General features: G+C 39.7%; 1 protein-coding gene across 3 annotated transcripts in view; it reads right to left on the bottom strand.

Annotated features, from left to right (window-relative positions):
- Positions 1-17,500, bottom strand: part of LOC124142701 (neuronal acetylcholine receptor subunit alpha-10-like) — a 233,111-nt gene that overhangs the window by 84,530 nt on the left and 131,081 nt on the right. For all 3 annotated transcript variants that reach the window (XM_046511290.2, XM_048400757.1, XM_048400758.1), the window contains 2 exons: positions 17,237-17,451; positions 1,887-1,996 (listed from right to left, as the gene is read on the bottom strand). In XM_046511290.2, the coding sequence (XP_046367246.1) occupies positions 1,887-1,996; positions 17,237-17,451 (325 nt within the window). The remainder of the gene's footprint in view (positions 1-1,886; positions 1,997-17,236; positions 17,452-17,500) is intronic.

Genomic DNA, 17,500 nt, shown 5'->3' with positions numbered 1-17,500 from the left:
CATTTCAAAACAGCGGTATCAATTCGATTCCACATTCTTGTAGCTACCAATCAGCACTTGGGCGTTGTTGTGACCACACATGTCGAGGACCCGTAGTGGACACTTCACTGGAGATACCGTTTTATTGTCTGCCTTGAAGTCAACAAGCTAGATCGCAGGGTGTTAATAGTGGAGAGATCACATGTTGCGGCAAGTGTATGTATGACACGTGTTACAGGTAGTGAGGAGATCAGGTGTTGTGGGTTGTGTATGGATGATACGTGTTGCCGGAAGTATATGGATGACACGTTCTGTGTGTAGTGTAGAGATCACATGTTGCAGGTAGTGAATAGATGACACATGTTGCGGGTAGTGTATGGATGACACATGTTGCAGGTAGTGAACAGATGATACATGTTGCGGGTAGTGTATGGATGACACGTTCTGTGTGTAGTGTAGAGATCACATGTTGCAGGTAGTGTATGGATAACACATGTTGAGAGTAGTGTATGGATGACGTATTATGAGGGTAGTGTAGGGATGACACATATTGCGGGTAGTAGGTGGATGACACATGTTGTGGGTAGTGTATAGGTGACTCATGTTGCGGGTAGTGAATGGATGGCACGTGTTGAGGGTAGTGTACAGAAGTTGAATATGTCTGTCTTAGCTACAGATTAAATACCTGTGCGAGCTTTACAGAATTTGAATATGTCTGTCTTAGCTACAGATTAAATACCTGTGCGAGCTACACAGAATGTGAATATGTCTGTCTTAGCTACAGATTAAATACCTGTGCGAGCTACACAGAATTTGAATATGTCTGTCTTAGCTACAGATTAAATACCTGTGCGAGCTTCACAGAATTTGAATATGTCTGTCTTAGCTACAGATTAAATACCTGTGCGAGCTACACAGAATGTGAATATGTCTGTCTTAGCTACAGATTAAATACCTGTGCGAGCTACACAGAATGTGAATATGTCTGTCTTAGCTACAGATTAAATACCTGTGCGAGCTTCACAGAATTTGAATATGTCTGTCTTAGCTACAGATTAAATACCTGTGCGAGCTTCACAGAATGTGAATGCGTCTGTCTTAGCTGCAGATTAAATACCTGTGCGACCTACACAGAATGTGAATGCGTCTGTCTTAGCTACAGACCTTTTGTCAGAAAAGGACAAAACAGTACAGTTACGACTCCAACTTAATCACTTTATAGCAAGCGATGCGTTCCTAATGTAAAAACTAATTATAAGTATTTGACTGAAATAGGCCCCGTGTCTTAATTGTTCGCCATATATGAAGACGCTGAAGGGAAAATGCCTGATTAGATGTTATGACGGATACACAGGAGACGAAGCACCACTGCATAAGCTATCGAGGACAGCTCGTGGGCTACGATTACAAGCTAAAGTATCACAAGGACGAAATAATACGTTTTACAAGTTTACAAAGTACATTATTACACACAACGTTGAGTGAGTGAGTGAGTGAGTTTAGTTTAACGCCGCTTTTAACAGTATTCCAGTTATATCGCGGCGTGTCAGCTTAATGTGGGAGGAAAGCCCGAAGTAATGCAGGTCTCAGACGTTTACCACTTCGGTGAAACCCACGAGCACGGGTATGGTGCTGACAAACCTAGAAACATAATCGGGGCGAACCGGGATTCGAACCCACAATCATAGGTTTCTGGCATGCCCAAGGGACGCAACTCTCGGGGACTGCACAGCGAATCGCGGCGCCTTAGACGACTGGGCCACCCGCGCCCCCCACAGCGTTGAGAGTGGGGGGATGAAGGATGTAGTCACTTAAGGTCCCTTCTCCTTCCACACGCACATTAAGGTAGAGGGTGTTCACCTTTGCCTAAACCACGGCACTGAGGGGAGTTGGGGGAGGTTACTTACAAATTATACAGCAGGATGTCGGGAAGCCAGATCTTGTCAGACGGGATGCGAATGTCGGTGATGTTGTCGTACTCCTCCTTCTTCCACGCCAACAGCACGTCCTGCCACTCCTACAACACACATCATACGTGTCAGGGATACATACACGTCATAGATACACACGTCATAGATACACACATGACCCGTGAACATCCGGGTCAGAACAGGTCTTCAGCAACCCATGCTTGCCGTAAAAGGCGACTATGCTTGTCGTAAGAGAGGCAACTAACGGGATCGGGTGGTCAGGCTCACTGACTTGGTTGATGCATGTTATCGTATTCCAATTGAGTAGATCGATTCTCATGATATCAATCACTGGATTGTCTGGTTCAGACTCGATTATTTACAGACGTCGTCATATAGCTGGAATATTGCTGAGTGTGGCGTTAAAAATCAAACAAAACAAACAAAGATACACACATGTCATAGTTACAGACATGTGTCATGGAGTATTACAGTAATACATATCGTCATAGTACATACACGCGTGTCAATCCTGTCAAACATATATAGATACATATACGTAGCATTGAAGCACACATATGCCATAGCTACACACGTGGAATATATACGAAAGTGATGTAAGTGTACAGATTATCACATTTACACAGAAGTTTCATATTTACATTACATGTGTCATGCATACATACAAGTGTACACACGCACGCACGCACGCACGCACATACGCAGGGTATTTTGCGCGTAATAAATATATACCGGCATAACAGATTCACGCACGTGTTCATAGTCTCAAAAGACGCACAGCCACACACATGGTTTGTACACATAGTCATATTCAATTAAACGTTATTGCTCCCCTCGTTTTTCTTCGCCTCTGAAACGATGTGTGTGTCTGCGGACTTGATGTACTACGAAAACAGTACCGACTCGCGTAGAACTATTTGATGAGGAAGACATGTTTGCGTGCGTTTAGGTGATTTGTAAAAACTGCCCATCCAAAAAATCTCTTTAGGAAACTTTCCAATACGTGTAGCTTCCGGATGATAGCCTTCACAACTTGATAACAGGCTTATAAGGGAAGGGATACTCCCAAACTCCACCATAACTCATCCTGATCACAAACTCATTCTAATTACAAGAGCTGTCGCGTCAGACTGTAAGTATCTAGTCATACACGGTTCACATGCATAAGGAGATAGTTATTCATATATGAAACATATCCTCTAGGTGCTGACTACTTCTATTACGCAGTAATTATACACACAGAAACGCTGACCTGGACATTAACGCTGGGCACAGGACGTAAACCTGTTTGATAGTAATTGGTCACGCATATACCGCAGACATTTGTCATCTGAGTACGTGATGCATTGAGTACGTGATGCACTGAGTATTATACGTTGGATACTACTCTGTCGTATTGATAAGGGAGGTAATATTTCACTCAGATAACATGTCCATGAGACAGTGGCCTTACAATGAATAGGCTATTTGTCATACAGGCGATATTGTTCGTAGGTCTCTTTGCTTAAGTAGCATAGGCAATATACAGTAATTATTCAGACAGGTGCAATATACTGGCTATCAATATTTGATACAGTTGCCATTGAGAATGGAGGGTACTCATACAACATAGACTATGACAGTTATTATTAACAACCCTTCTACAACATAGATATTGATGGTGTAAACTAAACGCTGTCATCTTTCGCGTTGTTCTAACGTCCTTGCTTCCAGAAATTAAACACATATCTTCTGGTTATAGAGTATGCAGTCAATTATGAATGAAGGTGATATCATATACTCCAAAGGGAGCTGAGAATGCACAAATACGTCGAGAGGGGCATAATGCCACGCACTGTAATTAGGCACTAAACTGTGACTTTATGTCATGTAACTTGACAATTAATATATATTAAATATGCCAAGATCTACGTCAAGTTCAATGTTTAAGCAATTAACATTGCTGAAAGATATCAATCACTGTGAAAGCTAAGAACCCCGGATTAGTATAAAACAGTTTTAAGCATTCAAAGACTGTTTCACTAAAAGTTTTGTGATAATGCAAGCAGTGACATTCATCAAAGCTAAAAGGCTATGTGGCTTTAAAGGAGATTATTATCAGTAAATTTAAGAGGGTTTGCCCATTGCGAAACCTGTTCCCTATCTCATTACCCATATTAATTACTGAATAAAATATGTTTACAACATGCCTCACAATTAACGCTGGCCAGACGAACGCATGACAATATGCCGTGACGGACGCTCCCCCAAATTCTCCGTCGTGGAGGATAAGTTAGTTATAGGACAATTTTAATTTCTCCCACTGTTTTAATTAAGCATATTCCCTAATAATTGATATCGTCAGACCCACAGGAATATGCCTAGTAATGCATTCACCCCAGTATCAGGACACAGCTGTGAGGCCATGTAGTGTTGTTGAGACAGGTGGCACAACACGTGGTTGTTAGAGACAGGTGGCACCACACAGGGTTGTTAGGACAGGTGCCACATATGGTTGTTAGGACGGTTGGCACAACACAGCTTGTTAGGACGGGTAGCACAATACAGGGTTGTTAGGACGGTTGGCACAATACAGGGTTGTTAGGACGGGTGGCACAATACAGGGTTGTTAGGACGGGTTGCACAACACATGGTTGTTAGGACGGGTAGCACAATACAGGGTTGTTAGGGCGGGGAGCACAACACACTTAGGGGTATCTCTATGGAAACTCGACGTTTATGTATGGGAGTTACGACGTAAGTCATAGCACTAAGGCTTTGTGACTTAAGAATAAGGAGCCCTTGTTCCACAAAGTTGTACAGTCGCTACGACTATCGTACGTGTGTGAAAGTAATAGAGTGACGACATTCATCGTGAAAGCACAGCCAAACTTTCAGCAATAGTCGTGCGATGTCATAATAACATAAATCATAAAAATAATACTATATTTCTATGGCGTTTACAACCAATGTGGTAGCGGCGGTTTGAGAATAAAGCAACCTAACCTCTAGCATGACCCATCAGGTATGTGCTTACATTCATTCATTCTTATTGTAACGTAATGTCAACACAACCAGGGCCCGTCTCGACGTGGCGAGGAAATATGTATATATTCTGACAGATTGACACGTGATGGGAAATTGATCACAGCTTCCAGTGGTCGTATCAGACTGGTCCATTCCCATAATTCCCTTCCACAACACCACGGGGAGCACTGGCGTAGTGATATCAGGTGATTTCAAGTAAACCGCATACCTACCTATCCCTCCGCATACACACTATAGGTCGTATAACATGACGCTGATTTTGAGAAAAAAATAGAATTTCATGGTTAATACATGTGCAAATAATAAAATAATTTGATATTAAGCAACATGTTAGGACCAGGAGTTTTAGTCACGTGAAATGTTGACGCCATGTCCAATATGGATTCCTCTCAATGCTCGCCGACATCACATATTTGGGATTGGGACGAGCCGAGGTGGTGATAGGTAGCTGCTTGAAGGAACAAGCGCCCTTTTTCTGCGGCTGTGTCAGACAACTACGTTATACACATTTCTGGAACAACTAGTCACTACACCGTCCTCTCATACGGGACTACGGAGGACCCAAGCGAACCAGCGACCCGCCACAATTGAAATGTCTATTTTTGTGCTGCTTAGACAAGCCGAGTTAGAAACAGCAATACATTCAAATTGCAGTTGCGAAAAAAGTACGTCGTGTAAAAAGTATAGGATAAAGTCAATTCCAGCTAGCAATTGAAATCTCCTTGATTTTCATTTGCTGTTTAATGCTAGCACAAAACCCGATCTGTCGGCAGTGCCTATACATCGACGTGCACTAACCCTATGAAATAATAGCATGCTACAGAGGGAGACGGGGCAGCCAATCTGACATAGCCCGAAAGAAGAACAGATTAGGGGGATGAGGTTCCTAATTAAACTGTGCTCGCCTCTAGCAGACCCACGACAATCAATAAGAAACAACGGTCAAATTTATTAAAGTTATCTCTCCTTTCAGGATGTGACAAATAACGGGGGAATTAAGGGGAGTGAGAGTTACAATGGACGAGTCCTTAATGTGATTAACTTTACGAATGAAGTAGAACGTTATTGTTGAAAAACAGCCAAAAATTGCCATATTAGTGGCCTATAGCTCACCTTGGATTAAACTGACCATAGATTACCGTAGTAAGATAAACAAATGTGCTTTAAACTTGAAACGTGATCATGATTAACAGCGTGTCATTAAATCTTGAAGGAAGCTAAGGCAATGACCACCCTCACCCCTCAATCTTTTGTTTATCGTTCCGATTTCGTTTTTTTTAATTTTCTATCCCGCGATTCATTCTGTTTTTTTTGCGGATATTTGTACATGGCCGTATAATTCTAAACTCACTTCCGTGTGATGGCATTTTTATGCCTGGTGAACATTGATTTGCATCCTGTGGGCCAGACTAGCAAGAGAAAGCGAAAAAGTCGCGGAATTGCATGAAACTAAAAAACAACAATAAAAAAATATCTAAACATACTGCCAAATATATAGCACCTTGGGGTTGAAGACAATAACTTTCATTCCTCGTGTCACTGTTAGTAAATGATACAATGAGATTATGGGATAAAAAAATATTATCTCAGCTTTTAATGTAAATCACTATCTGCTTTTATATCTATCTACAAAGCTTGGTGCGTTTAAATCACTATCTGCTCTAGTGATAAATACATCACTTCCTTGCCTAGTTTGACATTCCCTGCCTGCCCTAGTGCCGCCAATATCACTATTTATCCTAGTGCCGCCAATATCACTATTTATCCTAGTGCCGCCAATATCACTATTTATCCTAGTGCCGCCAATATCACTATTTATCCTAGTGCCGCCAATATCACGGTTTATCCTAGTGCCGCCAATATCACGGTTTATCGTGGTGCAAATAGTATCACTACTCATCCTAGTGCCGCAAATAGTACTAATTATCCTCGTGCCGCCACTATCAGTATCAACCCTAGTTCTGTCTATATTACTTCCTGACCTGGAACATTACATATCCCTCATGCCACAGATCCATAACTGCCCCATCTTGTGATAATGTCATTAATATCCACTCCTGCCCTAGTGTCGTCTATATCACTCCCTGCCCTCGTGTCGTCCACATCACTTCCTACCCTAGGGTCTTCCATATCACTTCCTACCCTAGGGTCTTCCATATCACTTCCTGCCCTAGTGTCGTCTATATCACTCCCTGCCCTCGTGTCGTCCACATCACTCCCTGCCCTCGTGTCGTCCACATCACTTCCTACCCTAGGGTCTTCTATATCACTTCCTACCCTAGGGTCTTCCATATCACTTCCTGCTCTCGTGTCGTCTATATCACTCCCTGCCCCCGTGTCGTCTATATCACTCCCTGCCCTCGTGTCGTCTATATCACTCCCTGCCCCCGTGTCGTCTATATCACTTCCTACCCTCGTGTCGTCTATATCACTCCCTGCCCCCGTGTCGTCTATATCACTTCCTGCTCTAGTGTCGTCTATATCACTCCCTGCCCTCGTGTCGTCCATATCACTCCCTGCCCTGGTGTCGTCTATATCACTTCCTGCCCTCGCGTCGTCCATATCACTTCCTTACCTAGTGTCTTCTATATCACTTCCTGCCCTCGTGTCGTCCACATCACTTCCTGCCCTCGTGTCGTCCACATCACTTCCTACCCTAGTGTCGTCTATATCACTATCTACCCTAGTGTCGTCTATATCACTTCCTACCCTAGTGTCGTCTATATCACTTCCTACCCTAGTGTCGTCTATATCACTTCCTACCCTAGGGACGTCTATATCACTTCCTGCCCTCGTGTCGTCCATATCACTTCCTACCCTAGTATCGTCTATATCACTTCCTACCCTAGTGTCGTCTATATCACTTCCTGCCCTAGTGTCGTCTATGTCACTTCCTAACCTAGTGTCATCAATATCTCTTCCTACCCTAGTGTCGTCTATATCACTTCCTAACCTAGTGCCGTCTATATCATTTCCTGCCCTAGTGTCGTCCATATCACTTCCTACCCTAGTGTCGTCTATATCACTTCCTACCCTAGTGTCGTCCATATCACTTCCTAACCTAGTGTCATCTATATCACTTCCTACCCTAGTGTCGTCTATATCAATTCCTACCCTAGTGTCGTCTATATCACTTCCTAACCTAGTGTCATCTATATCACTCCCTGCCCAAGGGTCGTCCATATCACTTCCTACCCTAGTGTCGTCCATATCACTTCATACCCTAGTGTCGTCCATATCACTTCCTACTCTAGTGTCGTCCATATCACTTCCTACTCTAGTGTCGTCCATATCACTTCCTACCCTAGTGTTATCAATATCTCTTCCTGCTCTAGTGTCGTCTATATCACTTCCTGCCCTAGTGTCGTCTATATCATTTGCGACCAATGATGAGTATCACCCTGCATAGGCAACGTGCGCTCTAAGCTGATAAAAGTATCGTTTCCTCTTGCGCTATTTAAATGTTGCCCGTATTATTTTTCAACCGGATGTTCATGCACGACAGGGGCAACAACTCTAAACAATTGTCACCGTCTTGACTAGCGGGCTGTCTTTGACAAGCGAGCCTTCATTTGCATTCTCTTTACCCTTGCGATAAAAAAATGTCGTGCTGACTTTAGCTAACCGAAAAACAAGAAGTATAAGATTTTTTACCGCTAATGTTCGTGTGAAAGAAAAGGGTTTTGTCGGCTAAACAGTAAACTAATCCCCCTACTTAGCGATGACGCATACGAGGGAACCTAAACACGGAGTTAAACACGGTCTTTAAGAGTTTTTTGCTGCTAAGAGTTACAGCGGAAGCAGAGATTCCATTCCGCGAACGGCCTCATAAATGTTGGTGTATATTAAGCCTCGGGGCATTGTTTCGACTGTTTGAAAGTGATAAAACATAATTTTAGGCCAAATTAAAAAAAATGATCACATGATCGTCTCTCTTGGGTAAAACATATGTTAACAAGAGAAATATGTGGTTATAGAAGCTCTTTATTTCTTACCATAAAGAAATTTTTGGCATTTCGAGAGTCGTACAATGCAAAGTGTTCTTTGAGTCATAAACAGTTTGTTTTGGCTAGGATTCAAAGAATTTGCAAACTGTGCATATCTAATCGCAGAATTTGGTAGGGAGGTAAGTATTGATCGGGGTCCTCGGGGTTTTCTCTTATTGTCATTTGGAAATAATAAACATGGAATTCTTTTGTGCACAATAACAACCCGACTTGATTGTTTACGTACACTCGGTGCACCGACCTTGTTTATCAGACTTGAAAGTTCATGAATGTGCCAAAGTGGGCTTACGGTATCTCCCCAAAACGTAGACCTGCCAAAACGTTTGAATAATATTGGTGATGTACCGGGAGCAGATTAAAGAAAGGAGGAGTTTTTTTAAGACAATGTTGTTGTTGTTGTCCACTACTGCTCATTGTCTCAACATATTGATAATCCCTCATAATTAGGTGTGACCAGCATTGCCCAATTAATTAGTGAGCTAATTTTAACTGCTTTTTGGGAGGTCTGCATTTTGGAGGTCTACGTTATGGGAGGGAACCGGGCTTACCAGTGTCAGATAGATACAAAACTGACATTTAGTTTATTCAATTATTCGTTTTGTGACAAACGCATGATTGTAATAATTACTCAATAGAACAATTCGTTCCCATTCTGAGTGAGTGAGTCCGTCACTTCGTGACCATCAGTTGAATACTGTCAATGGTAGTCGTATTGTTGATGTATTGCCCTGATTTTACTGCTTGTGACATGGTACATATTTTGGATGCTGACATTCAAGATGACAGACGGTGATATATATTACCTCCTTATTCCCATCACTCTCGTCTCATGTGGTAAAATGTAACAGCAAGAAAACCCTTTCCATAATCAGGGGAAATATCTAAAAGCAGTGTCCATTGCATGATTCCGACTAAATTATAAGCATGTTTGTGAATCGCTATCAAATAGTGATGATACAACGTGTTCGCGAAAAGGTTGGAGTATCCTGCCCGACGGGTTGCACTCATCACAAACACATGCAAAGGCAAGTCAAAATACAGTTTTTGCATCGGAAATAATTTTGACTGATGTGTAATTTAGGAAATGCCCTCCACTACTAAGGCATTGAATGCTGTATGTTGCAACCCTGATCAAAACATAATTGAGCAAGATTCGAGTGATGCACTTTGAAATCTTTGTAGAATGACCATTCTCGATTGTGCCACGACATTTCCGAAATGTAGACAACAAAGCCTGGGGCTGCTTGAAAAGAGTTCGAAAGAAAAGGAAAGTTGACACTTGGAAAGTTGCTATACACTCGTGTGGATAGGTATCTTATCATTCTGAAGTTTTATGCATAGATCTGAATATAAAACAGAAGAGGCGGTTCCATTGGTCTCATAATTTCTAGTTCTGGAGCCACTTGCACAAAGCGATCTTAGCGCTAAGACTATTGCAAGCCTATGTTAAAGTATGGGAGTTACGATCATCTTAGCGCTAAGATCGTTTTTTGCAAGTGGACCCAGGTGTGTAAATCAGTAGAAGGGAATAGGTTATTTCACCATAATTAAAGAGATATCTAATGCTTAAGCCAAATTCCCTTGTTTTGACCCCTACACACGAAACGACACGTTTCATAAGGAACCCATCATGAATCATTGTGGAGCGAGGGGGCCTGGTATTTTTGTTTGCACTTCCATAACACATACATGTTTGTCACTTCTCTATAACACATACATGTTTGTCACTTCTCTATAAAACATACATGTTTGTCACTTCTATAACACATACATGTTTGTCACTTCTATAAAACATACATGTTTGTCACTTCTATAACACAACACGTTTGTCACTTCTATAACACATACATGTTTGTCACTTCTATAACACATACATGTTTGTCACTTCTATAACGCATACATGTTTGTCACTTCAATAACACATACATGTTTGTCACTCCTATAACACATACATGTTTGTCACTTCTATAACACATACATGTTTGTCACTTCTCTATAACACATACATGTTTGTCACTTCTATAACACATACATGTTTGTCACTTCTATAAAACATACATGTTTGTCACTTCTATAACACAACACGTTTGTCACTTCTATAACACATACATGTTTGTCACTTCTATAACCCATACATTTTTGTCACTTCTATAACGCATACATGTTTGTCACTTCAATAACACATACATGTTTGTCACTCCTATAACACATACATGTTTGTCACTTCTATAACACAACACGTTTGTCACTTCTATAAAACATACATGTTTGTCACTTCTATAACACAACACGTTTGTCACTTCTATAACACATACATGTTTGTCACTTCTATAACCCATACATGTTTGTCACTTCTATAACGCATACATGTTTGTCACTTCAATAACACATACATGTTTGTCACTCCTATAACACATACATGTTTGTCACTTCTATAACACATACATGTTTGTCACTTCTCTATAACACATACATGTCTGTCACTTCTATAACACATACATGTTTGTCACTTCTCTATAACACATACATGTTTGTCACTTCTATAACACATACATGTTTGTCACTTCTATAAAACATACATGTTTGTCACTCCTATAACACATCCATGTTTGTCACTCCTATAACACATACGTGTTTGTCACTCCGATAACACATACATGTTTGTCACTCCTATAACACATACATGTTTGTCACTCCTACAACACATACATATTTGTCACTCCTATAACACATACATGTTTGTCACTCCTATAACACATACATGGTTGTCACTCCTATAACACATACATGTTTGTCACTCCTATAACACATACGTGTTTGTCACTCCGATAACACATACATGTTTGTCACTCCTATAACACATACATGTTTGTCACTTCTATAACACATACATGTTTGTCACTCCTATAACACATACATGTTTGCCACTTCTTTAACAAATGTTGGAAATAACTAGTCTAGATTATCTATGAAACACGTTCAAATTGGCGAAAAGGACATAATATGTGTGAAAATTATATGAATGGACCACTGAAAATCAAGGATGACACCAGGTGTTCGCGTAAAGGGTAATAAACCCATTCACAAATTTGCATAACAATTAGGTTTTATTACCATCCATTTAAGTAAACATCTTATAGCACTGGTATGGAAGTCTATCCGGTGATTCAACCGGGACCAGTATATCACAGCTCGTGTCATGTAAGTTGATCGCAGAGGAGCTCCACCACATTCTCCAAGGGCCATACTATTGCATTTGTCTTTACCAAATTTACACAGTTAATTTTCATATCTTCAATAATTGTGCAGCAAGTTATTCCCCAGATCTCAACACCATAACACAAAATAGAAGCGATCATAGTATCAAAAATGGTAAATAGTTCCTTGCACGGTATATCCCCAACTGTCTTCTGATATCCGTTAATGGCCATCACAGCATTAGTGCTCTGCAGGGCTTGACAAGTTTGAGCCTGTGTCCAAATCAATTAAGGACTAAACGTCACACCAAGATATCTATAGAATGAAACAACCTCAATATTTCCACCTTTTTCTATGTCCATTTTTAAATGACCAACACTTTAGTTATTTTCAAATTTATTTTCATTCCAGTATTAGAGCCAAAAACTTCCAAAGCATTTATTTTCTTTTGTAGTCGTAAGATGGAGTCTGACACAAGGTAGAGAACACGAGCAAACATGATGACCCACGCATCTTAAAAATCCTTTGAAATATAAAAAATCTATTTCCCTCCATAATCTTCCAATATCTGTAAAAGTTTTTTTGTGTGAATATAATGAATGCTTGTGACCTCATAATACATCCTTGCCGTGTGCAAATGATGCATGGAAAGTAGCTCGCAAAACCATTTGTATTCCTCACACCGACACATTAGCTTGAGTAAATTGATGAAAGTATATTACAAAACATGCCACTTATTCCAACATCTTTCATGCTTGCAAACAATATATAATGTCTAATAGTGTCAAAGGCTTTCTACAAAAACAGTAGAATCGTCCCTTCTTTCTGCCTGTATATTTCTGTATCATAGCTAGTAGATTAAACTTATTATTGGTAGTGGGGAAAGTTGGGTCTGACTCCAGCCTGTACTTCGTCAATTACATTGTTATCTTCATAGAATAGCTGGAGTCTAGAGTTAAGAATAGAAGTAAATACTTTTAACTAAAAGTGAAAAAAGGAAGAAGAAGAAAAAGAAAGAAAAACAATATGATAACACATTTCTTCCGGACATCATTCATTTTCAGCGAAAAAACATATTTGTTTGGTAAATCCTAAAGATAATTTTTTTTCTCCATTTTTCTCTGGAAGAAATTGGTTTTTCAAAACAAAATCCCAGCTCCCTTCAAGTAGGGTATATATATATATTAATAGAACTATCAATGCATCGCAAATGTCAATGACACAATATATCGACAAGTACAAGAAATATCGATATGAATAGTTAACATCAAGCCTGTGCTACACTGTTAATAGAAAAAAATCGTTAATCATAAATCGTTCCTTAAGGGGTGATTCAAAATATATGGTAACCTTGTTTGAAAAGTGCAGTATTTATTCAGAAGAGTAAAATTAATTAGCTACCTTCTGTAATTCCTAAACAAATGCTTCTGAACCATGGCGATAAGAGACGAGTGAATATGTTGAATAATGCAGAGGGGTTTATATTATATGTAAGAATATAAACTATCCCAAACAAGTGCAACGCTATTGCAATAGCTTCACAACAGTAGTTTGAACTATTAATATCACTACAAAAGCAATAATGCCCCCATTTGTCGCCCTTGCCGTATATTTGTGGAATATTATTTTTGCATAGAGGGTTAAGTGAGTGTCTCTTTGACGTTTCTGGTGCCCCCCGCCGTGATATTACTGGAATAATTCAACCAACGCAGTAAAACTTCTGTTGTTTGGTTTATTTCACGTGATAGAGATACGATAACGGCACTAATGACAGTTAGGGCAGTAAAGATTGACCGAACTGTCGAAGCATAGAAATTGTCCATGACCCGATGGCAATACGTCATTGACATGTTGAAATAATAGTTAACATCGATGCCCTGCTTAACTATTGATATTATAGATAGACGCAGGAAAATGACATAGTGTCGTCATTTACTAGCCCATAAGTTGTAATCAAAATACACATGTCTTGAACCCGTGGGTGTCCTTTCAGTAAATGATATTTAACAAATTAATATCAGTCAATAGTTAGAGGTGCATCTCTTACTTCGGGGTCTTCGTAAGTCTTTAACAATGTCCAGAGGGATATGTTGACGCTAGGAGTACGGTTACGTGCCTGGCTGTGTGTTCATGTCGACTAATGTAAGAAGATCTAGTGCAATATTCAGAAAACTACCACAATACTATTGCAATGGGCGTGCCATATACGTTGGAAAAGTGTTTTAACTATCGCAATAAAAAATACACTAGAAATCCCTAATCACATGATTATAACAGCCACACAACAATTTCACAAAGTCTGGGGATAATTAAGGCTTCTAAGATTCACAGAGATAAAATCTCATTAATTGAAGGTAAACACGACATTTATATCACTTCACTGCAAAAACCTACACTGACCAATGAATGTGTGCCGTTTGATTGCATAACGATAATTACAGGTGTATACTGATTATCCAATTTACATAAGTTATCATCTAGTATATGACCCTGGCTCACTTGTCAACATTTATATTAACATGTCGTTCCGTGTGTAAAATTATGAATCACGGAGACAATGTCTGAACGTATAAAAAATATGAATCAATGTTTGTATCTGTGTAAAATTATGTATCACACGGAGACAATGTCTGTCCCTATGAAAAAAAATATGAATCAATGTCTGTCCCTGGGTGAAATTATAAATCACGGGCACAATGTCTGTCCCTACGAAAAATATATGAATCAATGTCCGTCCCTGTGTAGAATTATGAATCAAGGAGACAATGTCTGTCCCTATGAAAATATATTAATCAAAATCTTTCTTTATATCAAAATAAAATCACGGGGACATTGTCCGTCCTTGTGTACAGTTATGAATCACGGAGACCATATCTTTCCCTGGGTGAACTTATGAATCAATGTCTGTCCCCGTGTAAATTTATGAATCACGAAGACAATGTCCGTCAATGGGTGAAATTATGAATCACGGAGACAATGTCTGTCAATGGGTGAAATTATGAATCACGGAGACAAAATGTCTGTCCCTTTGTAAAATTATGCAACACGGAGACAATATCCGCTTGAGTGTATAATTATGAATTACGGAGACAGTGTCAGCTTGAGTGTATAATTATGAATCAAGGAGACAATGTGTTGTAAAAAAATGAATTACCATGACAACCCCCGTTCTTATGTTATCATAACAATGTAAAGAAATACATAGAGCTCCAGTAATCACCATATCAGTCCGAGATAGAGGCTTGCTGTCAGAGCCTCGGGCTGGGGCTCATTCACATAACTCGAGACAGTATAATCTAGTGAACTGACTGTGGCTCAGGATAGCTGAGCTGAATGTATTCCCAGAAGAAACGGTGCAACAGCCCCAGGGCACAGGATCTGAGAATAACATCAGCGAGGGAAGGCATCGCTTCTCACAACGATATCTCTGTCTGAAGTTCTACCTATAATACAACTACCCTAAACCTCGGGGAGACAAAGTCTTTACCAAACAGTTAATGTATGGCATGATTCGAAACGTTTCAGGAATATTTCCAGATTTGGTCTGCATTAGATTATATTTAGATCAGTTTTTAAAGCTTATGAAAACCTCTGTTTCGTCTAACATACATAATATTATACATTTTACCCAAATTTTGAAACGTTTGGAAATTGAATTCTTTTATTCAATGTTGGTGAAATGGTAGCATTTTACAGAGAGAAGAGTATAAATTGGTACAGATGTATTCCTTTGAATTGCAATTTTAGGACAGAGCACAGTCTCTCCTGGAAGAAGAGTATTCAATAGGGTAACAGTATTCCTTTGTAGCATACTATTTAGGATAGAGAATGGTATCCTTTGGAAGTATTGTTCTCAGCATAGCAAACGGTCCTCCCTGGAAGCATACTAGTCAGATCATCCGCTACAAGTCTACTGGCATTCAGTTTTGAGGGGTGTATTATGTGTTGAGAATGTACACCGCAAACATCACAACCGTCAGGTATAAAAGCCATTGTTTACGGAATAAACAAATAAATAAACAAATTTAGCTAATATGTTGGAAAATACACTCAAACATGGAATAAACAAATAAATAAACAAATTTAGCTAATATGTTGGAAAATACACTTAAACATACACTAATAAAAACTGTACATGAAACCGCTGTCCGGAAATATCAATATATATTACAATTATTAAGGACTATACAGATTAAGCCACTGTAAAGGTATTTACAGATACCACAACAAAAATGAAAACGCACAGATTTCACCACTATCGGGAAATATACAGATATCACAAATACAGACATCACCACAATCGGGTAATATACAGATGTCACAAATAATGACATCACCACAATCGGGCAAAATACAGATGTCACAAATACAGACATCATCACAATCGAGTTATATGCAGATGTCACAAATACAGACATCACCACAATCGGGTAATATACAGATGTCACAAATACAGACATCACCACAATCAGGTAATATACAGATGTCACAAATACGGACATCACCACAATCGGGTAATATACAGATGTCACATATACAGACATCACCACAATCAGGTAATATACAGATGTCACAAATACAGACATCACCACAATCGGGCAATATACAGATGGCACATATACAGACATCACCACAATCGGGTAATATACAGATGTCACAAATACAGACATCACCACAATCGGGTAATGTACAGATGTCACAAATACAGACATTACCACAATCGGGTAATATATAGATGTCACAAATACAATGGAATATGAAGATACAGCCACTATTGGGGAATATAATGGAACTCCTATTTCTAAGGAAGATCACGAACAAACGCGAGTATGACAATAGAAACACAAATAATCGAGTAACTGATAACATAGTTACTTTACTTTGAAGGACAAACTGGTAACTATATTATTTCATATATATTGTTATGGTTGCGAATCAGCAAATACCAGCTACAAAAACATGTAGGTGATTCATAGTCTAGGTGGGACACTGACACATTTATAAGCATCTAAGCTCAGACTTATTGATGCTATCCAGGACAAGCAGATCCTCGTTATCACAGACACATGGAGAAGACACAGTGTGTATACTTACGTATTGATACCATATGTTTGTCTTCAATATCTGGTTCTTTTCATCAACGTCGAGGATCTGGATGAGCGAGAGGCCGAAGAGGACGTGGATGCTGTCGGAGGTGTTGACAACCGGCCGCCCTTCCTTGCCCTGTTTCTTGTAGATGTCCAGTAGCTTCTTCACAAGCTGCTTCTCCTTCGAGGCGATCTTCACTGATTCCATGTCGGAGTTGGAGTCTGAAACAGAAGGGGTAGAAACAATACACTATGGTGTTCCTGAACCGAC

The sequence above is a fragment of the Haliotis rufescens genome, unplaced genomic scaffold (genome assembly GCF_023055435.1).
Source record: "Haliotis rufescens isolate VD_foot unplaced genomic scaffold, xgHalRufe1.0.p SCAF_20, whole genome shotgun sequence".
Lineage (NCBI taxonomy): Eukaryota > Metazoa > Mollusca > Gastropoda > Lepetellida > Haliotidae > Haliotis > Haliotis rufescens.
Note: the sequence above shows the minus strand (reverse complement) of the source record. Positions and strands in the feature narration are given on the sequence as shown.